General features: G+C 39.4%; 1 protein-coding gene across 1 annotated transcript in view; it reads right to left on the minus strand.

Annotated features, from left to right (window-relative positions):
* The window catches only part of LOC145982228 (uncharacterized), a 254,366-nt gene that overhangs the window by 109,398 nt on the left and 128,099 nt on the right, over nucleotides 1-16,869 (minus strand). The window contains exons 20-24 of the mRNA XM_083115798.1: nucleotides 12,734-12,917; nucleotides 9,885-10,041; nucleotides 7,125-7,206; nucleotides 5,639-5,822; nucleotides 519-714 (exon numbers count right to left, since the gene is read on the minus strand). Of these exons, the coding sequence (XP_082971924.1) occupies nucleotides 519-714; nucleotides 5,639-5,822; nucleotides 7,125-7,206; nucleotides 9,885-10,041; nucleotides 12,734-12,917 (803 nt within the window). The remainder of the gene's footprint in view (nucleotides 1-518; nucleotides 715-5,638; nucleotides 5,823-7,124; nucleotides 7,207-9,884; nucleotides 10,042-12,733; nucleotides 12,918-16,869) is intronic.

The following is a 16,869-nucleotide window of genomic DNA, read 5'->3' on the forward strand; positions in this document are numbered from 1 at the left end:
AAGGAATTCCTTGAATTTTGGTAATTCTGCATAAGTTATTGGCTCCAGGAATTATGTGTGATTTCTGTGTAAAGTTTTCTCCACAGACGTGAAAAATTGTACTTTCATTAATTCAAATCCCATTGAATTTATACTGAGGCAAGTTTTTTCTCAACGTACCTTTTATTTTTATTGAGGAAGGCAAGGAAAGCTGTGTGGAAAATAAAGAGAATTCTCTCAATCATTAAGCCGACCTTCGTGGCAGAGTGTATAGCATAGTGCACTGCGACACCAGGGGTTCCTGAGTTTGAATCCCAGCTTGGGCATGGATGTTCTTTGTGATTGTCCCTTCATGATGGAAATGATTAAGGGACACTCACAAAGAACAGCCATGTGAAGGCCAGGATTCAAAGCCGGAACCCTTGACATCGTAGAAGGCTGTGCTAACCACTCTGCCGTGGAGGTCGGCATTCTGTTAATGCCATAAGAACCATCTTAACAGATACAGCCCTGATTAACCTAGGCACTCAGATACACACCTGTTTCCTCAATATTAAATATAATCCAGTCATCTGCAAGTGCCAGATCTTCTATGTTCGTGGAGACTTCATTTTTAAGCCAATGTCTTGGTGAAGTGTCATTAAAATCGAGCTCTGTTGACGTAGTATGTGAAAGCGGAATCCACCAGAGGCAATCAGAACTATCGTCCGAAGAGTTTTGTAGCAGAAAACGAGTCTGAAAGTAAAATGTGTGTGCACAGTATAATTAGCACCATTAAGAAAGATTAGTTTGAGTGTCTCTTTTGTCCACTTTATGTATGGATAGGTTAATTAGGACTGGACCTACAGTTTAAAGCATGATCTGAACCGCAATGTTCCTCCACTAGGTATCAAACCTGTTACTCTTTCATTTAAAGGTGACAACATTATCAATATGCCTGGAAACCAGGGATCTAGTTGGGGGACGGAAAGTTTGAATACATACGAGGCGTATTCGTAAAGTAAGTACCGTTTGCAAATATTGCCACTGTAGCGCTGCAGTCGCGACCGTGTGAGTTCTCGCTGACGTCCTTCATCCCTTAGTAAGCCACAGGCAATCGTGGGAGCAGGTCATGCATTTTCATCGTAGGTTTATGAAGCTTTGAAATGTTCAAGAAAATCAATTGGCCCGCCGACTGTGAAGTCCGGTTTGTGATTCGTTTTCTCAATGCAAGAAACGTGAAACCGGTAGACATCCACCATCAACTGTGAGAGGTCTTTTTTTTATGTTTAAAGAAGGTCGTGAGACAGTTCACGATGAGCCAAGGAGCGGTCGGCCATCTGTTGTGACCAAGGATTCGGTGCGTGCGGTCGACGTGGAAATTCGTGAAAACAGATGCTTCGCAATATCGTCATTTTCCATGGAATTTCCACAAATTTCAAGAAAACAGTCCTCTACGAAATTGTGACAGATCACCTGGAATCGAAAATTGTGGTCAGCGTTTTGACGAGGATGATGACGTCGAAGCAGGAGTGCACGGATGGCTTTCATCACAGGCGGGAACATTCTATAATGATGGGATACAAAAACTAGTGCCACGTTATGACAAATGCTTTAAAAATGGTGGAAACTGCGTAGAAAAGTAGTTTAAGGTCTGTAGAATGAAATTCAAATAAAAAAAGGTACAAAACTTTTTTACTTTATTTCTTACACCCTTTCGGTACTTACTTTCTGAATACGCCTCGTATATAACTTAATATGGCTTTTAAATTATTTATTTTCTTAATTTTAATAATAATCATTACATAACTCTGTGATATTGTTTTCAGTAATGTATGCTGTAGATGGAAAATAATCAAACACAGTTGATTTTAGTGGTTTTTATTTTATCTGCTGCATTTCATCCTGGTTTCCCAGATCTTTTTCAAGCTACACTAAGAAATACATACAACAACACAACCTCACTTGACTAGTCACTCTACACTTCTAAGGAATGAATAGCTTGTGTCCTTATTTCCTCCTAGGCAAATTGGTTTTTCCACCTTGCAGGTTGTTTCTCCCCCTCCCCTCCATTCTGTAACCTACTCTTCTTGTCTTCCCTCCCCTCCTTCTGGTCACTGACCTTCCCTTTCTCCTTGAACTCATCTAGCAAGTTGAAATCTTCCATTCTTGTGCAGAAAATTGAGGGTGGCTCTGGAAACTTGCTGTCCTCGTCCTTTTTTATTAGTTCCACCCATTTCATTCCAATTCCCCCTTCGTTTCTGTTCATTTTCTCTCCCCTGTTTATGCATATGTGCTTTGTCTCTGCCACTTTTCCCTATATTTCAGTTTCACTCTTCTTCATTTTAACTTTCTTAATCCTGTGCCCATATGCTCACCAGTGGCGTCTCCTGACCCTGAACTTAAGGCATTGGCAAAGAAGGAATTAACTCCTCCCCCTCTCATTTCTGTAAACAAATATTACAAATTTTCTCCGAACATTTTTGGTGTAAATTTAGAAATATTTAGAAAAACATTAAATTACATAAATTATTTTAAATGAAGTAAATACTTCATTTAAAATATTAATATATTTGAAGGGTAAGGAGAACCAACGACTTCCAAAGAACAGTTTAAACGAGAAAGTTAATGTTCAATACTTCGCCATACAATTAATTTTTAAAGCACGAGTTTCAATGATCTTAACGTATGTTGCCTTTCTGACAACCATTGTGCACTGCGCCGCGTTCGAAAACTACCGGACGCTCGAAACTGACATTTAAAGAAAAACGCTCAAAATCGTAATTTATAAAAGTACAGATACTTTCTTCTTTATTTCATTTTCCTTTGGGCGTTGACACACGACTTACACACCCAGAGAAATCGCCCAATGCTCTTCTTGGATCTTCCTCTTTAAAGTCTCTCCTATGTTCCTTAATTCTCTCGTTGATGCTTCTCCCTGTCTCTCCTATGTAATTGCTTCTAATCCACTACATTCTACTTAATGTGAGGTTGTGTGATGTATGTGTATCTAGGAGAAGCTTGAAAAAGTTCTGGAAAACCAGGATGAAATGTCGCAGATAAAATAAAAGCCACTAAAAATAACTGTGTTAGATTATTTACCATCTACAAAAAATGGTTATGCGAACCTTTAAGAACATATACCAGGTGGTTATAATTAAAGTGACGGTGTTCAGAGTGGTACAGCACGGGCTGTAATGAGAGTAGCAGTCTGAAACTTCTTAGATATGCTAATGAAGCAATGCGCTCGCGAATTATGAAAAAAAAAAATAATAGTTCCAATTCTCGCCACCAGGGTGAAAAATGGCGCTGTAAGCAGTCAAAACGTGGAATTTTCGTAAACTCTAACGTCAAAGTCGGGGACATTGCCTAACCATTGTGTGAGCTCCCTGGTTGTTGTTGGTGTCGCTTGTTGCTTTTTCCTTTAGTAATGTTCTTGTAATTCGAATAGTGAAATTGTAGCGATATTTTATTACAAAGAGTATTGTTTTCTGCGTATTATAGTGTTTTTCCTGTAACTATACCAAGTTTTGACTGCTTACAGCGCCATTTTTTACCCTGGTGGCGAGAATTGGAGCTATTTTTCTCTTTGCATAATTCGCGAGCGCATTGCTTCATTAGCATATTTACAAAGTTTCAGACTGCTACTCTCATTACAGCCCGTGCTGTACCACTCTGAACACCGTCACTTTAATTATAACCACCTGGTATATGCAGTACTAATATTGCATTTATATTTAATAACCCATGTCTCGGCAGTCCTGTAAGAGCCTTGGCCTATCTCTCGACTGCCAGTCTCCCTCCCACAATCCTACCTAGAGGTGTGGAGATCTTCAACTGGTATTGGGGTGCCAGTCGTTATAGATTCCCCAGACCAGGTTACGCTACTCACTCGTAGCTCCCAATTGCCTCACGATGGTGGGTTGCCATCGGTCCTATACATAGGCCGAACACCCAGAGACTGAACCCAGGCAGACTCGAACCCATGCCATCTCACAGTCAGAGTCCAAAGCACAGCACCTTAGAACGCATGGCCATAGAGGAGGATGCATTTATATTCAGCTTAATCTTTATGCCAGCAAGTGCAATATAAAGGATGAAACCAATTATGATCTACATGCTAAGTTTTCTAAATAACTAACTGGAGCTTTAAAGTAAAATTTCTTCATATTTTGGGGAAGCTTTGAGAAAGATTTGGGAAGGGGGGGGGCTAGTGCCCCCAAGGTCTTCCATAACAATGTTCATTCTGGAGAGCCAAGAAGATTAGCAGATTCAAATATCTGTTCTGAAATAGTTTATGTTATACAAATATTCAAGATAAATGTAAAATATTGAACTTAATAAAAAGCTAAAAAAATTATGTGAAATTGTTCTCTGTACATTGCACTCATTGACTAAGTACGAGGTGTATTCGGAAAGTAAGTACCGAAAGGGTGTAAGAGATAAAGTAAAATAGTTTTGTACCTTTTATTTTCATTGCATTCTACAGACCTTAAACTACTTTTCTACGTAGTTTCCACCATTTTTCAAGCATTTGTCATAGCCTGGCACTGGTTTTTGTATCCCATCGTCATAGAATGTTCCCGCCTGTGATGAAAGCCATCCGTGCACTCCTGCTTCGACGTCATCATCCTCGTCGAAACGCTGACCACCATTTTCAATTCCAGGCGATCTGTCACAATTTCGTAGAGGACTGTTTTCTTGAAATTTGTGGAAATTCCGTGGAAAGCGACGATATTGTGAAGCATCTGTTTTTACGAATTTCCGCGTCGACCGCACACACCAAATTCACGGTCACAACAGATGGCCGACCACTCCTTGGCTCATTGTGAACTGTCTCACAACCTTCTTTAAACATCACAAATAAAGACCTCTCACAGTTGACGGTGGATGTCTACCGGTTTCACGTTTCTTGCATTGAGAAAACGAATCACAGACCGGACTTCACAGTCGGCGGGCCGATTGATTTTGTTGAACATTTCAAAGCTTCATAAACCTACGAAGGAAAAGCATGACCTGCTCCCATGACTGCCTGTGGCTTACTAACGGATGAAGGACGTCAGCAGGAACTCACATGGTCGCGACTGCACCGCTACAGTGGCAATATTTGCAAACGGTACTTACTTTACGAATACGCCTCGCAAATAACTCTAGCCATCTTAAACCCAAATGTTTATGGCTGCATCAATACAAGCCTTCCATGTTTCCCTATCCTGAGCAAGATATATCCACTCTTTTCCATCTCTACCAATTTCCTTTAAGTTCATCTCAACGTTATCTTCGTCTTGACCTTCCTACTGGTCTCTTACCATCAGGTTTCCCCACAAGAATCCTGTAAACTCCACTTTCCTCTCCCATTCGTGCCACATAGCCTGCCCAAATAAGTATTCTTGATTTAATCATTCTAATAATATCTGACAGGAATACACATTATGCAGTTCTAAATTATGTAACCTTTTCCACTCACCTGTCTCCTCATCTCTTTTAGGTCCAAATATTTTTCTAAGGATAGAGAAGAAGAACCAAACTGAATCAATTCAAATCAATCGTAAAGGAGCATTTACTTTAGAAAATATCTGACCCTACTACACTTTCCCCCCTCCCCTTCCTTTCGGCACCAAATATGTGTACCATTCCATCATCAAATTTTGTGGATTGAATATCTACTGGATATACCAACCTGCGACACTTGAGCTGATCCATCACTGTAGTTCCTAGTCACGTGTACCACTGGGTAACCTGCCTGCAGAGTCCACGTGTCCATGATTTCTTTGACTGTGACGTTGGCATCCAGCACCTGATCCTGGTGGGCCTCTTCTGTCAGGAATTCCCACAGGTCATCTTGCGTCGCACTTCCATAAGCTCTGTTAACAAACAAATATTTCCAAAATTATTTTGAACAAGTAGGTCTTTGAGTGATTCATTTGATTTCTTTTATTTTGCCTTTCTGGAGCATAAGACATTTGTGGTATATTACACTTTGATTTTTAATGTTATTTGGGTTGTCTGCTAACAAAGCCAGAAATTGTATACATTTTGTCTAGGGATGTACCTATCAGTGTTGGTTGACAGGCATGTCAGTGTATCGAGTCAATAATTTTACTCATCCAACTTCTCATTGGTATATACGAGGTCTGTTACATAACTTATTGCTGAATAGGGCTGTGGTCACCATCAAAGAACTCCCCTTGGGAAGCTATACACTGATGCCAGCGCCTGCTCCACACTTCGAAGCAATTTTGGAACTCTGTTTCTGGAATGGCCTTCAGAACTGCGTTCGAATTAGCGTTAATGTCATCAAAATGTCTTCCTTTCAAAACTTGTTTCATCTTCGGGTAAAGAAAGATGTCATTGGGGGCAAGGTCAGGTGAGTATGGCAGGTGGTCTACCAAAGTTATTTGTTTCCTGGCCAAAAACTCCTATACAGACAGTACCGTACGCGCAGGTGCAATGTCGTGATGCATGAGCCATTAGTTGTTGGTGAAAAGTTCCGGTCGTGTCTGTCTCACTTTTTCACGCAACCTTTGTAGCCCTCCCAAATAGTACACTTGGTTAACTGTTTCTCCTGGTGGTACATAGTGAACAATCCCGATTTGCACACCTAATTTGGGGAATTTTGGCAATGTCCATTCGACTCGTTACTGGCCACCCTACCCTTTCTTCATCAGTCACTTGTTCCCTCCCCTCAGAAAACCATTTAATCCATTTGTACACCGCTGTTTTCTTAATGGCATTCTCACCGTACAACTGCACTAACATTTCCCGTATTGCACTCTCATTCTTGCTCAGTTTCACCAGAAATTTGATGTTTGTTCGTTGCCACGCGCTACGTGAAAACTGCTGCGAGACACTGAACTACCAAGGTTACAAAATCTTACAGAGCTACTTGTATAGTGCTACCTTCAGTGCTAAACGGTGGCGAGTTTGCGAACTTACTTGTCAGGCCTCGTAATTGTCCAATTTCCTGCAAAATGAATATCCCTTTTTTTTCTCGATATCTGATTCAATGAAGGGGATATATTCACCATGAAAGCTAAATTATTTATGCCATGCAACTATCAGTAGCAGAAGTAATGAGAACAGTAACACATATATATATACTTTTATATTACACAAGGAGAAATGAAGTTTATAAGATAAATTTATAGAGCAGATATGTTACTTACTTATTTCTCAAGTAATTTGTTAAGCCTTTGCGAAAAACATTTTCTGTTAAGATGTGATTCATCATGCGTACAATGCAAGAACCTGCCAAGAAGAGAAGTTACAATTTAATATGTTATTTATATATGCTTTTTAATTCTGAATGCAACACACACACATCTACACAGGACATTGCTGTGCAATATGGACAGACATTCAAAAGAACTTTTCTTGGTAATGGATTAGAGGCCCTTATCTCAAATAGATTTCCAGTAGGGCTCACGAAAGGAGAAAGGGAGCTTTGTATACAAAGTCCATTTTTCAAAAGTTTAGCTGTATTAAATTAAGGTAAAAAATGTGTGTATTTTGGGGGAGGGGGTTAGTAATTAAGTTAATATAAAAGATAGAAATATCACACAAATACCACAGTTTTTTATATGCATCTCTTGACATGTTAACAAGTAGAATCCAGGTTTTCTAGGCAAACTTTCCAAAAATTCAAGTGTACAAGCAGATGTTTTCTCTATTTCAACCATATGTATTACCACCTCTAACCATTCACACACAAAAATAATTAACAATATAAAGGCTCTATGTGATCCAAAAATTCGAATTCAATTCAACTATTCAATGTAAGGTATGGAGTTTACATTTGCCATTTCACACAAACACAAGTCACATGTTACGGTATATACTAATCTACGAAAAATTGTTAGTTTGTCCAAGAAGAATTTCAAACTGAAATTTACCTAATCAACTTCTAGATAGCCTATGTTGCAATAATCTTCCATCTGTCAGATAGATTGTTCTGCAAAGGACACTAACAAAGCAACCGGATTGAGAAAATTCTGTTTTATTTTCCATGCAACTTTCTTTCCCTTCCTTGACAAAAATTAAAGCTAAACTGTGAATATGTATAAATATGTATAAATTCAATGGAATTTGAATTAGTAAAATTTGCCTTGTTTGGGGTGACAGACACAAAAAAAATGTTAATAACTTCGTCCCTGTTGGTGCTAGAGCAAAATTATGCACACCGTTGAACTCGTGAGAAAATTTCCTATTGAAATGAGGTATTACACTACATGGTTTCCATTTCAACTTTTAAAGTTGCATTCAAGATGGCGGCCGTCATCCTCATATGCCCTATAACATTTTCCCCCACCCCTATTACAAACCTGCAATGTTACTGGAAATATAATGCCATTCAATTTTTATTCAGGTGTTTCCACACTTGGACCACCCTGTATTCTGTCTACATTTTCACTCTTCACTGCAAACAAATTATGCAAAGTAGTTTTACTTAATGTCAAAGGGGCTGAAGGCAGTGCGAGGGGTGCTGAGTCCCCCCCTCTCCCACTACCTGGCTACGGGCCTCATGGTTTACTTGTTCAGACCTCATTTTGATGGTATGTGTGCAGCCATATGATACAAATTCAAGGTTGCCACTAGCATTCATTTTTTGGTCAGATAATTTACCAAAATCGATAATATCCTTTAAAAAAACAAAGAAACATTGTCAAGCCAGCCATGGGCGTATCCAGTTGGAAACTGATTGGTGAAAATTTTCATTCGATCAGTGTGCTTTTTTCTTTTTTTGCATGGAATGTAAATTAAATATTATTCCCTTTTCAGATGATTCAAAGTAAAGTATTATCTTTCCTGGAAAAAATGTTGTTCGTACCCCTAGTAAAGAAGGTTTGCCCACATACATACATATTATATTCATAATTGAGAAATGAGAGACATGGTAAAATCTAAAGGGTGCAAGTCAAGCACACCGTCCACACACCAAAATCAAGGAAACACATGCCATAATGCACTTCCCACATGAACTATGTAACTAAGCTGTAAAAAAGGGCCCATCTCATTGTAGTCACACTCAATCTCAACTGCATAAAGCAGGATCTACCGTATACAGAGTGCCAGTGAAAGTAAGCTGTTGTCCCAGTCCATTCTTCTAGGAAATTATTTTTACAAATTCAAACCAGAACTTAGATCTTTCCAATTTTATTTTTAACAATGCCAGAATATAGAATTCTAATAGACACATAGTTAATATTTCCCTTTCCTTTTATATCGAATTCATATAAATTTATATCCTACAACTTAAGTTGATTAATAATTGGGGAACAATACGTGAGTAGTGCCCGCGGCCATACGACAGAGAATTATAGATTAGGTTCCTGGATACTGAAACTAATAATAATCTCAATATCAATTGAAAATAACAAACCTAATATTGAACAAATAAATAAATATCTAACTAAAGAATTAAAAGGAACCCCAATCTACTTAGATCCCCCATCGCATAGCCACACTCACCATTCACGTGTACAGTAATAGTCACTCCACTCTTTCCCCCTTCACAGATGCCTCCCGACTGAGCAGGCTTGATTCTTCCTCATGGCTCTGAGCATGCTAGACAATTAAAATGAGGCAAGACGTCATACAATCATACCAACTCACTTTGTGGGCAGAGGGTTATAACTAAACATTGATAGCGGACAGGTACACCACACTTGGATTCCCCTACTACAACAGTCAATGCTGAGAAATAGCAGACGCCACGGACACAGATGAACAGTTAACAACAGCGCACCTAGTGGTAGCCGGAGAACTACGAACAATAGAAGCACACCAAGCAACAGTATAACAAGGTCCAATGAGGATGGTGGCAGTGACCACTGAAATTAATAGAACAAAGAGAAAACAGTTTTGCAGATAAAGTGAGAACTAGTTTCTCTGTATTTACATATTATGTATATCAATTATTGGCTTACCTTTGTTGTAAGAAATGTTATCAAAGATCTGCAATATGTCTGCAGGGTTGCCAACATCAGCAGCAATAGGATGGGTTGACTTCAAGGAATCATCCTGGAACACCTTTTGCAATTCCTTCACCACAAACTGATACCTCATCTCCCATTCGAGTTCAACCTGTAAACACAGTTTCATCATTAGGTGAGTTCACTAGTCCCTTATACAGGGTCCGGCAATATATATCTACCACATTCAAAGATTGGTATTCTCTATGGCCTCACAGTATGGATGAAACTAAGCATGATGTAAGAGCACAAGGGATGTTATTTCTGTAGCGTTGGACCCCTGAAAATCATGCTTTTGTGGTAGAGACATAAATTTCTTCCCTGTCTCCTAGAGAGAGTGAGGTCTCTGGTCACCCCTTACATGCCTTTTTTTTCCTTCTCTCTCTCTCTTTCTCTCTCTGTCTGTCTGTCTGTCTAGAGGAAGAGTTTGGAGGCAAAAAAAGAACCCTACCCTGTAGATATTCTAGCTGAGGTTTAAGATTAAGATTTATGCTCCTTGCACCAAATGAAGGTAGCATGATTCTCTTCCATGTCCCCCATTTCTCTCTCTCTCTCTCTCTCTCTCTGTCTAGAGGAAGAGTTTGGAGGCAAAAAAGAGAGTGAGAAAGGGAGAGACTGTACTTCCTTCTCAATAGAGGATCTGGATCTGGACTTCCTTCTTAATGGAATGTCTGGATCTGGACTTCCTTCTTAGTGGAATGTCTGGATCTGGACTTCCTTCTTCTTAATGGACGTTCTAGATCTGGACTTCCTTCTTGTCTTCTTTGTGAACTTACCTCTGGATTTCAATTTATTTATGTTTTTGACGATTTAATGAATTCCTTTATCCAGCTTTTTCCTTTAAGCTTTGAGAATAATACTAATATCCTCCCTTGCGGCTGCGATTGGAACGTGCCAACACTGACTGGGTACAACAGAGTGTATACTTGGTGCAAACGATTGACACGCGTATCCAAGTAGGTGCTACGGTTGAAACGCGCAACCAAAAGTGCTGTGGGGTGTCGATTGGAACGCGCCGCCACTGATGTAAACAAAATTTCCGCTATGGGAATGGTAAATCAATCAGACATGCAATATCTGTTCAAAGAGACAAACTTGTATCAGTGCTTTGACTTCTTTAATTTTCTGACCAGTTTACATATGATCACTAGTTTGATTTATCAAGTATATACATTAATTTACTTATTTTATATTTATTCTTTGTCTTCTTATAATATATTCTATTGTTTTTCATCTTTCCAATTTGCTTTGTTCTTATTTATAAAGTTATTCATATATATTATGCTAATTCTTAATCTTGAATGCCTGGTGCTGCCATCTCTGTTCTGCTATTCGGTCCTATTGGGTATGTAACAATCAGAACAACACACAATATGGAGGTCTGTAGTTTATTTCCAACAAGATGGAGCAACTGCACATACCACTCAAGAAATGATGGCAATGTTGTGTAATGTGTTTGCTGGCAGAATCATCGCCCATTTTGCAGGCATAGCATGGCCTCCAAGATCATCTGATCTGACTGCATGCGATTTCTATCTCCGGAGGTACCTCAAGATCAGAGTTTTTGAACACACATCCCTAACTTGACCTTGAAGAGAAGAATTTTGGAAGAAATCCAGCCAATTCCACCTGCAATGCTGGTGTCTGTAATTTATAATTTTGTTCATTGACTCCGTGAGTATACAACATGGAATGGTGGCTCTCTACCTGATGTGATTTTGAAAAATGAAGACGAAATGAATAATGTTGTGTTCTTGTGTTACAAATGAAATTTTGTTGTCTATGAATTACCACTATCTTGCTTTACATTAGCTGTATTGTGTTACTACAGTAAATATACAATATGTATATTGCCGGACTCTGTATAGTTTGATATTTTTAAGTCCACAATTTGTCATCTTGATGCAAGAAAATCCAATGAAGTAGTCTTAACATAGCAATAAGCCATTGAAACATGTAAAGAAAGGATTTGCTTTGCATGTGGGAGAGGGCACAGCAGGAGTGTATATTGTAGGCTACCTAAAATCTGCCCGGCCAAAGAATGGACTTGAGGAAACCCAGATTTTTCGCCTCCAGTTTAAGGGGGGAAAAGCGGTGTTGCTGCCAGTTGCTGCACATGTGATTTTTGTCCAGTCGTACACGATACCTCTTCCTGTCAACATGCCCCCTTTGCTCACATTTCAGGGAGAAGCAGGTAATCGGAGACCCATTCGCTTGCTACGTGGCAGCAACCATTAGGCTTCTCCGTGCTTGGCTTTGTTGAGGGTGTTTCGAAAATGACCCAATATGAAAAATTTGGCAATGCAGAATACCACGAGAATTACCCCTCACCACAGCAATGGACAAAGCCGATTGGTTCAGCAGTTCATGGGACCCTCCATGGCTTTCGACAGAAAAGACAAGAATATAATGTCCAAGTCCATTCTTTGGCTGGAACCACTGTAGCATGGTTGTAGCTAGACTGATGTTGGATTACTAGATGTGTTCCTCGCTTTGTTCCTCACTATTACAGAAACTTATGTATTTTCTGCACTCTAACTTTTACCAAGTATTAGAATAAATTAAAAAATAACACCCCTTGTACTTGCTGGTTTTCCTCCATTACTAGGTCTTGTGTTCAATACCCAGTGGAGGCACATAGCACAGTGGTTCAGATCCCACTTTAAACTGTAGTACCAGTCCCGATTAACCTATATGTGCATAAAGTCAACTTAAACAAAAGTTTTATCAAGCATATTCAAATACATGTACAATACTTTTGCTTAAGTAATTGTTAAATTGATTGCCAGGGAGAGGATACTTACGGCATTAGTTCCAACATACTCCAAGTAGCGAGCAAAACCTTCCTTCAGCCAAAGATAACCCCACCATTCAGGGCTCACCAGGTTGCCGAACCACTGATGGCCGAGCTCATGTGCTAATCCTTGTGCAACATTCTGCTTTGTGGTGCTACTCGCGTAGCTTGGGTCATAGTAAAATGAGGATTCTCTGCAAAAGAATACATCATTATTGTGTGACAAATAGCTTTTTTACAACTATAGCTCTTTTCAGTTCTTACGGCGGGTGCTCTAGGAGCTGGCAGGGGAAGTGGGGAGCGGGGAAATGACTTATCCAGCGCAACGAGACAGGCCGGTTAGAGAGAGAGACTGCAGCGTTGCCAGAGTAGCGGGAAATACAGACGTCGCATTGTTCGCGTATGGCCTGAGTATGCGTATTATCTCCATCTTGTGGTCAGTAGAATACCGATCAGTGTATGATATCAAGTGTATAAAAAGGTTCATTGACAAGAGACCGAAAAACAATTGGTTTACAAAAACAGAGACATGTCAGGTGTCTCTCCATCAGAAATCATCTACCTTCGTTGCTCTTTTTGTACTTCAACCCCATAGACTTCAGTATCCTCCACAACGACGAAACTCCCCACTGAAAGCTTATTTGTGTTTGCAAATCAATGCGTAACTTGTTCAGTGTTGGATATTCTCCCACACGAGGATAATTCTTCTTCTGATATCTTTATCGCAACCGTCGATTGCCTTTGTCATACTGTTCCTTTTGATTTGTTTGTGATTCAAATGACGTGGAACCCGACGCCTCAAGACTGGATTTGCCTTCCCTAACAATACGCTGCACAGTTCGCGTACTCACTCCAAAAGCTTCCGACACTCTCTGTTGCACTTTGTGCATACTTACAAAGAAACCATTGTTTTCTGCTTCCTTTTGAAAATATTCATGAACCTTACTGATTATTTTCCTACCTTGGCTACGAAGTACCTCCTTCCTGTTCGCCATCGTACTGCGATGATAAACACAAAGGTCCCAATGGAACAACAAGAGTAGAAATTAACGTCACATCACATGCCACATACATACACGTTTATTGACGAAACAATGCAGTTAGGCAATACACGATGCAACAACTATTACTCCCACGCATGTTATTCCTACATTCCGCTAATAAACAAAAAAGGAATCAACACTCGGACAAAACACCATCAATTGGTAACACAGCAACGTGCAGAATGAGGTTAGCGCTGCAGTTTCCTCCCGCGACTGCGTAACTCTCGGCTCCACCGCTAGGTGGTCTGTTCTCTGGTTGGTCAACAGCATGTTCCCCGCTCCCCACTTCCCCTGCCAGCTTCTAAAGCGCCCACCGTAAGAACTGAAAAAAGCTATAGCACTCGAAGCATATAACGTGTCTCTTCCAGATATACACATACTGCTCAGCAAAGATGACAAAGTCTCTCTGGTGCTGCTGTCATGTGAGCAACTTGTTTGTTCGAGGGTGGGGTCATGTGAGAGGTGGGGGGTAGCAAGAGTGCTCGATTTCTAACACCCTTTCAATGTTGCCAAACTTACATGGACGAAAGGTCATTGAGTTCGAGTGCATCTGTTGTGTATGTTGTTTGTATTGAAATGAAGGGCAAAACCATTCATAGTGAGAGCCGAGAGGTGATTTCGAATGTTGTTTAAAGTTTTTGACAACAAAGCGAGAGAAGGTTGTTACACGTTTCCGGTCAATCAAGCTACAAAGTGAGTTTTCTAGAGCTAATGTCACTCTCATCTTCAGGATGAGAGTGACGTTAGCTCTCGAAAGCCTATCCATAAATCACCTGGCTAATTGCCCAAGAAAACCTCTTCAAGTCATTCTTTCTTTTTAAAATGTAAGCTGTGTGTATATTTCATTGGTTATGTATGTATTTACATAAATATTGTTTATGCGAACTTTGCCCCCAAATTTATCTTAAGTTAGCGCCTCTGGCCTGGTTCCCCCAATCGCCGCCACAGTCTCTAAGGATATAATTATAATTAATAATTAAATTGAAGATGAAATCTATTTCTTAGATGGTAATATTTACTATCGCATAGTAAGAATCACAACCATGACAATAGATTTTATTGTTATTAATTATTTAAATCAAGAATCGTCACGAACGCTATCCATTCTTCTTCAACCACTGACCGCTCCACCGTGAACGTTGCATTTTGCGCCAGGTCTGCCAGAATTCCGTCTGTCGGAAAACAGCTGTGAGGCAACGTGGCAACAGCATGCCATTTGAGAGCAGAGGAAAAGAAGAATTTCCCCAGATTCTCGTCTGCTGCCGTTCACCAGGACAGAAACAAGTGGGGGTGGATTTTAGTTCATATTTTTTTCCGAGGGTTTTCTCTTCTTTGCTGAGCAGTACATGGAGATTATTTTACATAATAACTTTATACTAATAGAATGTGCATAAAATAATTATATACGAGGGTTGTAGATTCATTAAATTAGTCACACACAGGAGACGTACTACGTAGAAGTTTCAGCGAAAAATGCAGGCTCAACCAGGACTCGAACTCGGATGTCTGGCGTATCGTGTCATTGCTCTACCACTGAGCTACCAAGCTGGCCCAGTGGTAGAGCAATGGCATGGTATGCCAGAGACTTGGGTCGAGTCCTGGTTGAGCTTGCATTTTTCACTGAAACTTCACTGAAACATTTCCCCGTACTTACAGGAACTTAATTGGTTAAATGTTAAGAATAGGAGAACATTTTTGGCATTGTCGTTATTGTACAGGATCCTGTACAATAAGGAACCAAGATATTTATATGATAAAATTGCTCCGTACAGGAAGAGAGGAAAACAAATTAATCTTCGTCAAAAAACACAATTCACGATTCCTGTACACAGAAGAACATTCTATGGAAACTCTTTCATAGTCACCGCAATAAAAGAATGGAATGACCTCCCCCCACCACTGACCTCAGGGGAGCTCCACCCTGGAACACACAAATTAAATCTAAAGAAGCATCTACTGTCCAAACAATAGTGTATGGATTTGTCTTTTCTGTAATGAATAGGAATGAGGTATTGGTTTTAGTATTGCTGTAATAATTCTATTCTAATTGTGGTTTTAGATTTAAGTCTGTACCTTCAGTACATTAATTGTTTTACATTATAGGTATGAATGTTTTATTTTTATTTTTTACTTTTATTCTTTCTACTGCAACAATGATTTTCAAGAAGTGTTAAAGTGTCAATTGTAATATGTGTTTTTATTTTAAGGGTTTGTTGTAAGAACGGCCCGCGAGGCCGAAACACGCCCTCTCAATAAAGACGATATTATTATTATTATATTATTATTATTATTATTATGGAGGGTTGTAGTGTTGGATAAAAAGTTCCAAAATTTCCGGAAGCCATTTCAGTGGTAGTAGGCAATCATGTTGCATGTGGAATGTGGAGAATCAAGTTACATAGAGCAAAGTCTGAGAGTGGTAGTTTTTAATATTACAAATGTAGTGAAAAGCTTGTTAGATCTACTAGATCTAGTATTTCGTATTTTAACCAGACAAGTATTTTAGATGAGAAGCAATGGCAGATTATTGACCATCTCTTAAGGTTTTTTTTCTTTTTTTAGATGTCATACATTATATAAATATTTATCAGAAGATTTTTTCGCATCAGTCTTGGCTGGTATTACCATTTACTTACGTTAATTGTCAACCTCTGTAGTGAAGTGGTTAGCCTATGATGCCAGGAGTCCTGCATCAAATCCCAGCTTGTGTAGATATGTTCTTTGTGAGACCCTTCATCAATTTTATCATGTCATCACTCATACTTAAGTGTGCAATTAGCCAAATGTGACAGAAAAGCAAAGTAAAATAAACCAAATTAATCAATATTTATACACTATATCTCCATTATGTGGCACACACTGCTGGGGTTAATTCTCAAAGCTGAACATAAACACTATTCTTTTGCTCAAAAGTAATTCCTATCATGGTGGTCACGGTAAATGCGGTTTTAATATTGTGTAGGTGATGTTCCGTATTTCCACATTGCAAATATAATTAGTTTTTTCTGATTAATTTTGAAGGACCACTGCCTTATTTAATTCCTATTGGTTCTCTTCGGCATGTTACGAGGGTCACTATTTATATTTTGAGCCTTGGCAACAC

This window comes from Lepisma saccharinum (genome assembly GCF_977018435.1).
Source record: "Lepisma saccharinum chromosome 15 unlocalized genomic scaffold, izLepSacc3.1 SUPER_15_unloc_1, whole genome shotgun sequence".
NCBI lineage: Eukaryota > Metazoa > Arthropoda > Insecta > Zygentoma > Lepismatidae > Lepisma > Lepisma saccharinum.